This window comes from Phaenicophaeus curvirostris, chromosome 15 (genome assembly GCF_032191515.1).
Source record: "Phaenicophaeus curvirostris isolate KB17595 chromosome 15, BPBGC_Pcur_1.0, whole genome shotgun sequence".
In the NCBI taxonomy this organism is placed as follows: Eukaryota; Metazoa; Chordata; class Aves; order Cuculiformes; family Cuculidae; genus Phaenicophaeus; species Phaenicophaeus curvirostris.
Genome location: NC_091406.1, coordinates 18,625,487 through 18,638,282, shown reverse-complemented (window position 1 = coordinate 18,638,282; position 12,796 = coordinate 18,625,487). Strand labels below are relative to the sequence as shown.

Sequence of the window (12,796 nt, the reverse complement as noted above, 5' to 3'; positions counted from 1 at the left end):
TGGGGTGCCTGTCACCCAGGTGGTCTGGCAGCCGCCAGCACCTCACAGCAGGCTTAGCGGGGTCAAGCAGAGTCCCCACAGGAGGACAAGGGATGTGGGACAGGAAAGGGCTGTTGAGCAATGAAGCTGGTGAGGGGGCTGGAGAACAGGCCTTATGAGGAACGGCTGAGAGAGCTGGGGGTGTTTAGCCTGGAGAAGAGGAGGCTGAGGGGAGACCTCATTGCTCTCTACAACTACCTGAAAGGAGGTTGTGGAGAGGAGGGAGCTGGGCTCTTCTCCCAAGTGACAGGGGACAGGACGAGAGGGAATGGCCTCAAGCTCCGCCAGGGGAGGTTTATGCTAAACATTAGGAAAAAATATTTCACGGAAAGGGTCATTGGGCACTGGCAGAGGCTGCCCAGGGAGGGGGTTGAGTCACCTTCCCTGGAGGTGTTTAAGGGACAGGTGGACGAGGTGCTGAGGGACATGGGTTAGTGATTGATAGGAATGGTTGGACTCGATGATCCAGTGGGTCTTTTCCAATGTGATGCTTCTATGATTCTATGATTCTGTGACTCAGCCCATGCACCCAACCCACAGCCAAACAAGCTTCTCTCTGTAGCACATCCTCTGCATCCCCCAGATGGATGCTGCCTCGCAACACGGCCTGGGGGACACCAGCAGTGGTAGGTCCATGGCTGGGGCCCAGAGATCTCCCATTTTCAGTCTTCCCCATGGCTTGTGAGCCAGCAGGACCCCCTTGTCTGCTCAGTGTTAGCAGAGGGGCCCTTGCTGCCCTGGGCTTCCCATGGCATGAGGCTGTATTCAGAGCCCCCCAGGCACAGCGGCCACTGCTCCTCCACCCTGGTGATGGTCACAGGGTCATACAGTGTCCTGAGGGCAACGGCATTGTCAGCAGGACCAGGGACATGATCCTTCCCCTGCACTTGTGAGGCTGCACCTCAAATCCTGGGTTCAGTTTTGGGTCCCTCACTACAACCAGGACATCGAGATGCTGGAGCATGTCCAGAGGAGGGGAATAAAGCTGGGGAAGGTTTTAGAGCAGAAGCCTTATGAGGAGCAGCTGAGTGACCTGGGGTCATTTAGTTCAGAGAAAAGGAGACTGAGGGGAGACTTCATCACTCTATTCAGCTCCTGGAAAGGAGGTTGTGGTGAGTGGGAAGGTTGGTCTCTTCTCCCTGGTAGCCACTGACAGTATAAGAGGAAATGGCCTCAAGATGAACCAGGGGAGGTTTAGGTGGGATATTAGGAGGAATTTCTTCATGGAAAGGGTTGTCTAGCATTGGGAAAGGCTGCCCAAAGAGTTGGTTGAGTCACCATCTGTGGAAGGGTTTAAAAGAGATGTCGCACCTGGGGACATGGTCTGGTGGCAGGCTTAGCAGGGCTGGATCCATGGTTGGACTCGATGATCTTAAAGATCTTTTCCAACTGAAATAATTTTGTGATTCTGTGGGCTGGAAGGGGCGCACGAGGATCATTGAGTCCAATTCCTGTCCCTGCATGGGACAACCCCAACTTTCACACCATGAAAAGCAAAGCAGCACTGGCTCCTTACAGAAGGTCAAGGGCAGGTAAAGGGGACACGGCAGCTCACGTGGTGTCAAGGCTCCCTGGTTACACAGTCTCCCCACCCTGCCCACATCCTGCCTCTGTACCTTCTCACTGCTGAAGTACATCAAGTTCTTCCCATCAAAACGGACGTAACGCCTCTGGAAGACATAGTTCCTGTTGGGATGGCAGAAGAACGGGGCTGTTGGGAAGGGGATGGTCCCCCGAGGACCCCACATCTGCTAAGAGGCCCCACCTTCCCCCAAGGAGGGCTGCACAGAGACCCTTGCAACATAGCTGGAGCACCCAAAGGGGTCCTCCTGCTACGGGGAGGTGTGGCTGACCCAGTAGCATGGTGATCAGTGTGCCCACCTCACCAGCTTTGCCCATGAGGGTTTACCCGTGGGGACCATCCCACGGGTGGGCACGTACCCCTGTGGGGAGAGCTTGTCCAGCCAGCCGCTGAGCATGGTGGGCCGGGGCTCGGAGAGCGACGTGAAGCTGGCGTAAGGGGAGATGGTGAGGTCATCCAGGACCTCGTCTGGGTAGAGATGGGCTGGCAGGGTGAATGGGGTGCCCTCGGTCCGCGGTGCGTCCACAGTGGAGTACCCCTCCGTGTCGTTCTGGATGATGCGGTTGATGAGCCGGGACCGGGTCTCCTCATCCTCGCTCCGTCCCTCGCTGCTGTACTCACTGCTTGTCCTGTGAGAAACGGGGCTGTGAGGGAACCTGGTGGTGGTAAGCATGGCTGCTCACCATGTGGGGTCCTGATCAGTGCCATCCCATCTGGGGACGTCTTGCACTGACCCTGCCCCCATCCTGAGCTCCTTGGGGTGCCCAGTGGTGTGAGTGTTTGCATCTCCATGAGCAGGGTGGGACAAGGACTCAGCACAAGGCCACAGGCAGCCAGAAACTCAGCCAGTTATACATGATGGCAAGGCTGGGGGCAGCTGGCAAAATAGGCTTCCTCACCTTAGGGAACACTGCAGAGGCCACTACATGTCTCCAGACCCCTGGCATCACATCCTTCCCCTCTTCACACCATAGGTAGCAAACAGAAGCCGGACAGCTCCCCAGTCCCATGTCCTATTCCCTGCTCCACACCCACCCCAGCTATCTCCTCACCAGGGTCTCAGCCTGCCATCTCCCTCTACCCCTCCAGCGTTTATGGCACTGCCAAGGTCATTCTGCCACGACGCCCTCCTGCCTGCTCTTAGGTAACAGAACAGTTTGGGTTGGAAGGGACCTCAACAAACACCCAGTTTCACCCCCTGCCATGGGCAGGGACACCTCCCACTGCATCAGGTTGTTCAAAGCCCCGTACAGCCTGGCCTTGAACCCCTCCAGGGACGGGGCAGCCACCACTGCTCTGGGCAACCTGGGCCAGGGCCTCCTCACCCTCATAGGAAAATATTTCTTCCTAATGTCTCATTTGAATCTCCCCTGTTCCAGCTGAAAACTGTTTCCCCTTGTCCTGTCCCTGCGCTCCCTTATCAAGAGCCCCTCTTCAGCTTTCCTGGAGCCCCTTTCAGCACTGGAAGCTGCTCTAAGGTCATAGAATCATAGAATCATAGAATAACCAGTTTGGAAGAGACCCACCGGATCATCAAGTCATTCCCATCAATCACTAAACCATGCCCCTCAGCACCTCGTCCACCCGTGTCTTAAACACCTCCAGGGAAGGTGAATCAACCACCTCCCTGGGCAGCCTCTGCCAGTGCCCAGTGGCCCTTTCTGTGAAGAATTTTTTCCTAATGTCCAGCCTAAATCTCCCCTAGTGGAGCTTGAGGCCATTCCCTCTCGTCCTGTCCCCTGTCACTTGGAAGAAGAGCCCAGCTCCCTCCTCTCCACAACCTCCTTTCAGGTAGTTGTAGAGAGCAATGAGGTGTCCCCTCAGCCTCCTCTTCTCCAGGCTAAACACCCCCAGCTCTCTCAGCCGCTCCTCATAAGGCCTGTTCTCCAGCCCCTTCACCAGCTTCGTTGCTCTTCTCTGGACTCGCTCCAGAGCCTCAACATCCTTCTTGTGGTGAGGGGCCCAGAACTGAACACAGGATTCAAGGAGCGGTCTCACCAGTGCCGAGTACAGAGGGAGAAGAACCTCCCTGGACCTGCTGGTCATGCAGTTTCTGATCCAAGCCAAGATGCCATTGGCCTTCTTGGCCACCTGGGCCACTGCTGGCTCATGCTCAGTCGCTGTCAACCAACACCCCCAGGTCCCTCTCCTCCAGCCAGCTTTCTAGCCAGACTTCTTCTAGTCTCCGTGGAGCTTTCTCTTTTCCAGGCTGAACAACCCCATCTCTCCCAGCCTGTCCTTGTGTGGGAGGTTCTCCAGCCCTTGTATCATCTCCATGGCCTCCTCTGGTCTCACTCTAACATCTCCATGTCCTTCCTGTACTTAGGACTCCAGATCTGGATGCAGTGCTCCAAGTGCGGTCTCACCGGAGGCGTGGAATCACTACTCTCAGTCCAGCTGAAGTGCTTTGCAGAGAGATTGGGATGGGCAGATGGGCTAGTGGAGCTCCTGCATCCAACTCCTTTTCTCGGGAAGCCCTTCTAAAACCCCCAGCCAGCCCTGCTGAGATTTTCCAGGCACAACAATAAAAGGAAATTGTAAAAATAAACTACTCAGCCTGCCCCTTCCTTCAGCCCTCTCAGACAGACATTTCTCCTTCCCTGAAAAGGAAACGTGCTGGAAAATGCCTGATGGTCCCAGGAGGTTACAGGGGAGCTGTCCAGGGACCATGATGATGGGCAGGAAGGGATTCATAGCAGCCAGAACAGCCAGCATCAGCAGGAGAGCACCAGTGCCACTGGGCTGTGTGTGGCATCCAATGCCAGGGTGAAGAAAAGGCTCCAAGGAGGGCCCTGAGGGTGTTCTGAGCCCTGTCACAGCTTCTGTCTGAGGAGCACCTGAGCTGCAGTGGAGAAAGGGGGGGAGATGGGGGAAGGTTTCTGAATTTGTGAGCAGCATGAGGAGTGCAGAAAGGCATCTCCTGGCCACATCTACTTCAGTCAGAGGAGCTAGGAGACATCACATAGAGCCAGCAGGAACGTGGTGCAGAACCACATGAGAAAGTAGCAGCTGATCTGTGGGACTCCTTGTCATGGGAGAAGAAACCCACTGGAAGGCACTGAATATGAGAATCACAGAATATGTTGGAAAAGGCCTCTCAGTGCATCCACTCCAGCTGCCAGCCCAACCCCACTGTGCCCACTAAACCATGTCCCCAAGTGCCACAGCCACACGTTCTTTGAAGCTCTCCAGGGATGGGTGCTCCATCACTGCCCTGGGCATCATCTGCTAGTGCTTTACTGATCTGTCAGTACAGAAATCTTCCCTAATATCCAGTCGAAACCTTTCCTGGTACAACTTGGGGCCATTTCCTCTCTTCCCATCCCTTGTTCCTTGGGAGAAGAGCCCAGCACCCACCTTACTACAACCGCCTTTCTGGGAGCTGCAGGAAGCGATGAGGTCCCCCCTCAGATTCCTCTTTTCCAGACTAAACAGCTTCAAGGTCCTCAGCCACTCCTCATAAAGCTTGTGCTCTAAACCTTTCCCCAGCTCCATTCCCTTCTCTGGATGTGCTCCAGCTCCTCAATGTCCTTCTTGTAGTGAGGGCCCAAAACTGAACCCAGGATTCGAGGTGCAGCCTCACCAGCGCTGAGGCCAGGATCATGATCCCTTCCCTGCTCCTGCTGGCCAGAACATGACTGATCCAAGCCAGGAGGCTGTTGACCAACAGGTCACTGTTGGCTCATGGTCAGCTGCTGTTGACCAACATCCTCAGATCCTTTTTCACTGGGGAAACCACTGGAGAAATCACCTCCAGCACAAGTCCATGTGTTAGATAGGATTTTGGAACAGGAGAATGACCCCTAACAGCTTCCCCCATCATAAATTCTTCAAACATCTTCCTTTGAGAACTGCCTCATAATAGAATTGACCTGTGGTTTGACCCTGCAGGGGCAGCTTATGAGGCCATCGGACATCAGATGTCCCTGAGCCACGTGGGACAGAAACAAGACCTGAAGTCTGCCTGAGAGGATGTTGGGCTGGAGCCACCCAGGCTAGGGGTCAGCTCTGAAGAAGTGGAATGATGTGTGGGGCTGAGGAGGTGGGTGGGGAGGGAAAATGGCCTGTTTGGCTCCAGTGTCTGCAAGGAAGACAAGAAATGACCATGGGTGGCTTGGAGGCTCAGAGCACAAAGGAAATGGCTGTTTAATTAGAAGGACCTTGGCAGGGTGATTCATCTGGCTGGAGTCCCAAGCGGGTGTCCAGGTTCTTCAGGAGGGACTGGCCAGGGAGAAGGGTGGGTGGAGGACTCAGCTGTAGGTGGACATCAGTCTTGAGTACCAGAGCGAAGTGGGACACAGATCCACTTAACAGAGCAGGGCAAGAGAAAAAGGGGAAAAATCCATGACAGCCCTTCCTGAGCTGTAATTTACAGCTACTGATGCCACCAAGAGCTGGAGGACAAGCAGCGTCCGGCAGGGGACAAGCAAAGCCTGGATGGACCAGGGTCTCTCAGCATCCCAGGAGCATGCCAAGGCCCAGATCAATGCCCAGCTCTGCCCTCGAGGACAAGGCTGGTGGAGGAAGCCTCCAAACAAGAAGTCTGCGAAGGCCAAGCCATCTCCCTTTTCAGCTGGTGTCAGGAGATGAAGACAACTAGCCATAGGACCAAATGAGTCCCCAGGGCAAGGAGATTGTGTTTCCAGGTCAGCTAAGCCTGGAGGGTGATGCCTGAGGTGCACTGAGTTGGGGCAGTCTCAGCCTGTCTGTGCTCACATGGGAGAGCTGGTGGAGGATGGAAGATGGGTGATGTAAGAATGGGATCTGCTGGTGGTGAGGGGGCCAAGGAGCTGCTCATGGATCTGGTTACTTCAGACTATCAACTTCTGAGTGGGCACTTGGACATAAGTAGGGAGAGAAGCTGTCAAGGACACACCATTACAAGTCTTTCTTTCCCTTCAGAGAAGATGCCTCGAGATGTGAGGAGGAGCTGTCTGGATAGGTATCTGCCTGAGGATCATCTCATTGCTTGTCTTGATGTAAATCAGGGCAGGGTCCACCAGCCTCACCACGATGCCTGACGAGTGGCCATCTGACCCAGTCCCCTGAGCTCCACGGGGTGACATGGGCACTGCTGTGCCACCAGCTCTTTCCTGCTGACATCAATGTCTGAGTCTGTTCTCTGCACCAGCAGTTCTGGGGGCTGAACATCATTGGTTTGAATGAAGGTTCTCAGCGTCAGAGCAGGTGAATCCCACCCTACGCTCCAGTCTCTGCTGGGTTTCAGAGACCCAACATAGTTTTAAGTGGGATTTCACATTCCTCCTCCTCTTTGCTGAGGATAACTCACTGCTGGCCAAGGCGGCTCTGCCCATCTCTAACTCCGACACTCACTGTCCAGGCCCCAAGGCAGAGACCAGAGTGGTCTGGATGAAAGCCCCCAGAACAGGGTAAGAAGAAGTGTCTCAGGTAGGAGGAAGATCCCAGGCAAGACCATGCTGCAAAGTGCTTGGTGGGCCCAGGGCTGCAAGTGCCTGGCTGATGATCTCAGGATGCTCTGGATCCCAGATCCCTGGAAGCTGCTGGATGAAGACCATGACCCATGGGCCAGCACCCAGCCTCGCTCTGAACTGCTGGTTCAGAGGCTCTGGGGCAGATTGCAGCATTCATAAAATCACAGACTGGTTTGGGTTGGAAGGGACATCAAAGCCCATTCAGTTCCAGCCCCAAGCCATGGGCAGGGACACCTCCCATTGCATCGGTTTGCTCCAAGCCCCATCTGACCTGGCCTCCAGGGATGGGGCAGCCACCACTGCTCTGGGCAACCTGGGCTTCCCCACACTCATAGGAAAACATTTCTTCCTAAAATCTCATCTCAATCTCCCCTCTTGCAGCTGAAAACCATTCACCTCATCCTATCCCGGCACTCCCTAATCCAGAGCCCCTCCCCGGCTTTCCTGGAGCCCCTTTCAGTACTGGAAGCTGCTGTAAGGTCTCCCTGCAGCCTTCTCTTCTCCAGGCTGAACAACCCCAACTCTCTCAGCCTATCTTCCTATGGCGAGTGCTCCAGCCCTTGGATTGTCTTTGTGGCCTCCTCTGGACTCACTCCAACAGCTCCACGTCTGGCAGAATCCTCTCCCTTGCCCTGCTCTTCTCCAAACTGCTATTCCTAGGTGTCTGCATTTACCCACCCACGGGCTCTCATCTGGCTGTGGCACTGGATCACACCACGCTTCAGTCACTCACAGAGCAGGAGGTGGGCTGGACTGATGAACACTGAGACCAGAAAGGCAGAGGCACAGCGATGTACTGGGCAGGGTTGAAGGTCTCAGAGCTGCAGCCTACCTCCTCCTCTCTAAGCAACACAGGAAAAGGAACCCTTCCCATCCGAAATGGGAAGAGCAGCTTTCCTTCCTCTTTCTGAGATGCTATCAGGACTCATGGAAAGTACATTTCAAAATCATTTTCATGGTGCCCCTCACAAGCTCACTGTCCTCCACAGTGCAACAGATCTGAGAATGTTGATCTGATGTTACTGGAGCTTTTGGAGGTTGCACATTGCTTCATCTGGTGCTTGGAGACAAACATTGCTGAGCAATCTCTGTCCCCTGTGGCTCCCAGCAGCCAAATCCAGGCTTTCCCCAGTGTGTGCAAGTGCCCAGTGCCACTGGTGCTGCCTCAGCTGTGCACCCAGAGCATGTGTTGGCAAGTGCTGTCCACTCAAGGGCCATCACCAGCACATCATTGCTGAGCCCATTGGCTCTTCCTGAGAATGCTGACCCAATCCCAGATGATTCTGATTGGTGAGCCCCCCACTCACTGCCCCCAAGCTGTCCCCAGGGGTGTCCCCTGTCCTCCTTGGCACGCAAACCCCAGAGCCCGAGTCGAGCTTCATCCTTACGGCCTGGAGGAGATGATGCCTACCTGCGTGCTTCTTGCTCCAGGTCCAGCTCAGCCACTCCCTCGTAGCTCTGATCAGAGGAGATGCCAGCACCCTGGATGGAAAGACTGGTCACACCCCTTCTCCTCTCTTCCCTCTCTCATTCTAGACCTCCTCAACCCATCTGGCCCACTGCGTGGGGTCTAAGCCTGTACCCCCCACCCCAGCAGTGACACTCAACCAGCTGGGTGCCATGGTGTCACCAGCTGCAGCTCCCTACTTTGCAGCAGCTGGTGGGGTGCAGAGTGATGGCAGGGGGCGGCCACCAGCCTCATCTAATCCCCAACCATCTCACTGTCACCAGCCAAGTCTCGTCTCATCCCATCTCCTCTCACCTTCTGCTCTCGAGGTGGGGCTACCTGCCCAAAGACGGTCTCGCTGTAGGGGCTGATGGGCAGCTCGTTGACCTCTGTGGGCAGAGACATAGGGAGGGAAGGCCGCCAGTGGTGCCTCCTGCAGGCCACTGACCATCCAGGGTGGCCAACCCTCCCAGCCGAGCCCTCCATCATGCACCCCAACATGCCGGGCATCCAGCATCACGGAGATGCCAGCGCGAACAGGCGTGGGGCTGCCTGCACCCAGGGCCACTGCGGTCCCCGAGCGAGGCAGGAGCACGGGGCAGGACCTGGGGGAAAGACATGGGAGTGCGGGTGTCCCCTCACCCCTGGGGACACCGGGAGGTCAGGGGCTCTCACCTGGCTTGCTGGTGGGTCTCAGCGGGATGGGAGGCAGGCTCCCGCCAGGGCAGCCAGGACTGCTGCAAAACAGGAGGGAGTTACAGCAGCTGCGGCCAGGATGGGAGCTTGTGGGGTTTTTCCACCTTATTTTTCCATCTGGCTTATGTGGGCTGGTGGCTGTGTCTGATCTGGGCTCTGTCCTTGCTGCCTCCTCCTCCCCACCCCAGGACCCTGCTGGGCTGTCTGTCCTGGAGCTGCTGGGCATTTCCCATCATTTCCCATCATTTCTCACCCCCCATCTCCCACCTTGCTCCCGGCAGGAACGAGCCCCAGTGCCTGCGCTCAGCCAGCCCCTCATGATGCCAGGGACCCCCAGCCCTGCTGCCTGAGGGGGCAGAGGAGGGGCTGCAGCTTCTCCCCCCCAACCAGAATGAGCCACCCAGGGGCCCAGGGCCACCTCTTCTGCTCAGAGGGACCTCAGATTCTCGGAAGAACTGCTCCTTGCAGAGCCTGGGGAAGGCACGGGGAGGGTGGTGGAAGGGGCTTTGCCAGGGCTGGGCAAAGATGGGGTTCTGGGGATGGGGGGCTCTCTGGATCCTCAGCTCTGGCTGTTCTGCACCCCTTCTCCACTCCCTGGGGTGAGGGAAAGTGTCTGCTTACTCAGGTTTGTCGTCCGGCTGGGTGAGATCCTGCGGGGACAGAGGTGGGGGCTGAGAGAGACCCAGACCCTGGGGACCATCCTCCCCTCCCGAGTCCTCAGCAGGTGCTGATGTGGGCTTGAGTCCTTCATAGATGACATTGGACACCATCTCCATCCTGCCCTTCCCCAAGCCCGGCTGCGGGGCTGCCCTGGGGCATGGTGAGGGATCTCTCCTGGCTGGTGTAGGGTGACCCTCCAGCACGCTTCCCGGGCTGGGTTCAGCTGCTGGGACCCTGTGGCTGTGCCGTGGTGGGACAGATGGAACGGACAGGGTGGATTTTGCTGCTGTCTCCAGGGTTTGTCCATGATATGGAAGAGAGGGAGGCTGTGTCTCCTTCCGTGTGCTCTCCCGTGCTCGCAGCCAGGATGCTCCCATGCCCATGTCCACGGTCACCCCTGGACCAGCTGGCACTGCTGGTCTGGGCTCTGAGCTGTCCAAATCCGTGGAACTCTCCCCTGGCACAAATCCCTCCAGTACCACAAAGGCTTCAGCCGCCCCGTCACTGCCCGTGTGTGCCCGCACCGTGGTGCGCAGTGGTGGCACCGGCACCAAGCCTGGCTCCGGCTTTGAGCGAGGGAAAACCGTCCTGGGCTTAGGAACCGGCTTCACCAGGGGAGGAGTAGGGTCCTTCTCCAGACGCTGCTGTGTCCCAAAGGCATCAGGAGCCCCTCCTGGCTCTGTTATCATGGCATCCTCACCTGCTTGGGGGGCATCCAGGACTTGGGTGGCTTGGAGATGGGTGTCTCCTGCTGCGGGTCCTTCCCTGGACTGACTCAGCATCCGTGTCTGCTGCACCAGGTTCAGGATCCTTTTGCGGTGCCCGGTGGCGGTGATGCCGATCTGCTGCAGGTGATCACTGTCCAGTGAAGCAGCATCTCTGGCCAAGTGGTACCCATGCTGCTTGAAGACATCACGGTACCTCTCCAAGTGGATGGTGGCCAACCAGGCTGCGATATCAGAGTCAGGGCGGCACGGGGAGCTCATGGCCCTGTGGTGCCCCTGAGGTGGATGCTCAGCCCATCATCTGTGAAAGGAGGAGAGAAAGGGAGTGAGGAGGTTGAGCTGCCGTGAAGGGCATGCACCCCGTGGGTGGGAGCACAGGATGCTCCCCAAGGTCCCCCCACCTTGCCGTTCTCCCTAGAGCCACTCACCTCCCAACGCAAGAAGCTGGCATCCTGTTATTCCTCAGCTCCAAACCCCTCTGCCCCTCCCTGAAGCTGCCAGATCCTGGCTCTGTTTTGTCAGCGAGGCTGTGACCCAAGCTCGGACAGGAACCGGGCAGCTGGGGGCTAACAGGGGAGTGGGTGAGTGAACAGATGCTGAGCGCTGGAGCATCCCAGGCTCTGCTGCTCACAGAGCTGGGATGGAGGAGAACAAGAGCCAGAGCAGCCAGAGGGGTGTCCTGGAGGAGGGGGATAACGGAGGGAGCAGCTGGGCCCCTCCCAGGGGATGAGATCCTGTGCCGGCCAGCACGGGGAGGGCTCTGCGGCCGGAAGGGCCAGACCATAATCTCTCTCTCTTGCTGCTGGCGAGGGCATGGGAGAGGTCAGCATGACTCACAGGCAGGCGGAGGGGGGACAGCCTCCCACCCACCCCCAGCCGCGATGGCTCCCCACACGCCTCACCACCAGCACCCGCCGCTCGGGATGGAGGGGCACGGTGTCCATCTCCCAGATCCTGCTCTGCCGGGGACCCCCATCCCCAAATTATGTGCTGGCACAGCCCTGGGCCGGAGCTGCGGGCTCCGAGCAGGGCGCTGAGGGCCTTTTCCCATGAATCATGCTGCTCTGCATAAACCATCTGTGCTGACTGTGCTGCCACTGGGTCTTTTTCCAGTTCCTCCATTTCCCTCTATTGTTCAGCGCAGGCTTCCTTCCTGCTGCCTGCAGGCTCCCACGCATCCCCTGCCCCCTCCTGCAGGGGCTGCATCCCAGCCTGCTGCGTCGTAGCCCGGCCAGGCTCCCTGCTGCATGAGCCCCCGCATCCCTGCACAGGCATCTGCCTGCTCTCCGCTGCTGGAGCAGCTCAAGGGGTTGCAGGAGCTGCGCTGGCAATCGTCACCAGGCTGGTGGCCCTGGGAGCACGGGAAGGGCAATGCTGCCAGCAGGCACACGTGAACAGCAAGGCTCCCTGCCTCGCGTGTGGGTGCGGGGAGTGCGAGGTGGTTGTGCTCAGCCCTGTGTGCGTGGTGGGCTCTCTGTGGGGCTAAGCATCATCATACATCAAGGAAGGACAATTGTGGTAGGAGCTGTGGCAACAAGGAGTGGGGAGAAGGGCATGGGGACCTTGCAGCTGGAAGGCTTCCTGCTGATGTACGACCTACAAGAAGGGCAGGGCAGGGGTGTGTGGAGGGTGATGTCCTGTCCCAATGAGAGCTGGGTGTCTCTCCTGCACGGTTAAAGGGTTGCACTCACTCCTGCCCAGCAGCTGGGTGCTGAAATGGGGCAATTTCCCTCTTTCTTGTGCCTTTATCACCCCGAGAGATCTGCGGTGAGCTTTGCCCACTGCCAGCAGCCTCCTGTGGGGACCTGGCTCCCAAAACCTCCCCGTACTCAGGCAGTGGGGACTAGGGCTGTGCTGGGCACTGGGGCACTTCAGAGCAGTCTCACTTCACAGCAAGGTGGACGCCATCCCTGTCCCTCCAACCCATGCAGACCACCCAGTGAGGTGGCCTGGAAGTGGGCATGGGCTGCCCTCATCTTGTCTCTTCCCCCATGTCCCCAGACCTGTCCCCTAGCACCCTAGGGTGCTCCCTCACCTCTTGCCCCGCAGTGTGGTCCACAGCCCCCCAGGTCGAGCTTTGGCGGAGCAGCATGGTGGCTCTGCTGCTGTGGGCTCCAGGGTGGCCTCGCGCTGGGCTCCAGGGTGATGCCAGGGTGTCCTCACCAGGCACAGGGCAGGCAGCCCTGCAGGAACT

At 57.7% G+C, this 12,796-nt stretch overlaps 1 protein-coding gene across 6 annotated transcripts in view; it reads right to left on the bottom strand.

Moving 5' to 3' along the window:
* ARAP3 (ArfGAP with RhoGAP domain, ankyrin repeat and PH domain 3) overlaps positions 1-12,796 on the bottom strand; it is a 27,424-nt gene extending 14,628 nt beyond the window's left edge. For 2 of the 6 annotated variants that reach the window (XM_069869600.1, XM_069869605.1), the window contains exons 1-7: positions 12,638-12,796; positions 9,839-10,903; positions 9,197-9,258; positions 8,837-8,910; positions 8,486-8,556; positions 1,981-2,277; positions 1,656-1,725 (exon numbers count right to left, since the gene is read on the bottom strand). In XM_069869600.1, coding sequence (XP_069725701.1) covers positions 1,656-1,725; positions 1,981-2,277; positions 8,486-8,556; positions 8,837-8,910; positions 9,197-9,258; positions 9,839-10,863 — 1,599 coding nt within the window. In that variant the 5' untranslated portion in view covers positions 10,864-10,903; positions 12,638-12,796. Of the gene's footprint in view, positions 1-1,655; positions 1,726-1,980; positions 2,278-8,485; positions 8,557-8,836; positions 8,911-9,196; positions 9,259-9,838; positions 10,904-11,030; positions 11,070-11,148; positions 11,280-12,637 lie in introns of those variants that run through there. The other 4 variants (XM_069869601.1, XM_069869603.1, XM_069869602.1 and 1 more) reach the window with 4 other exon arrangements.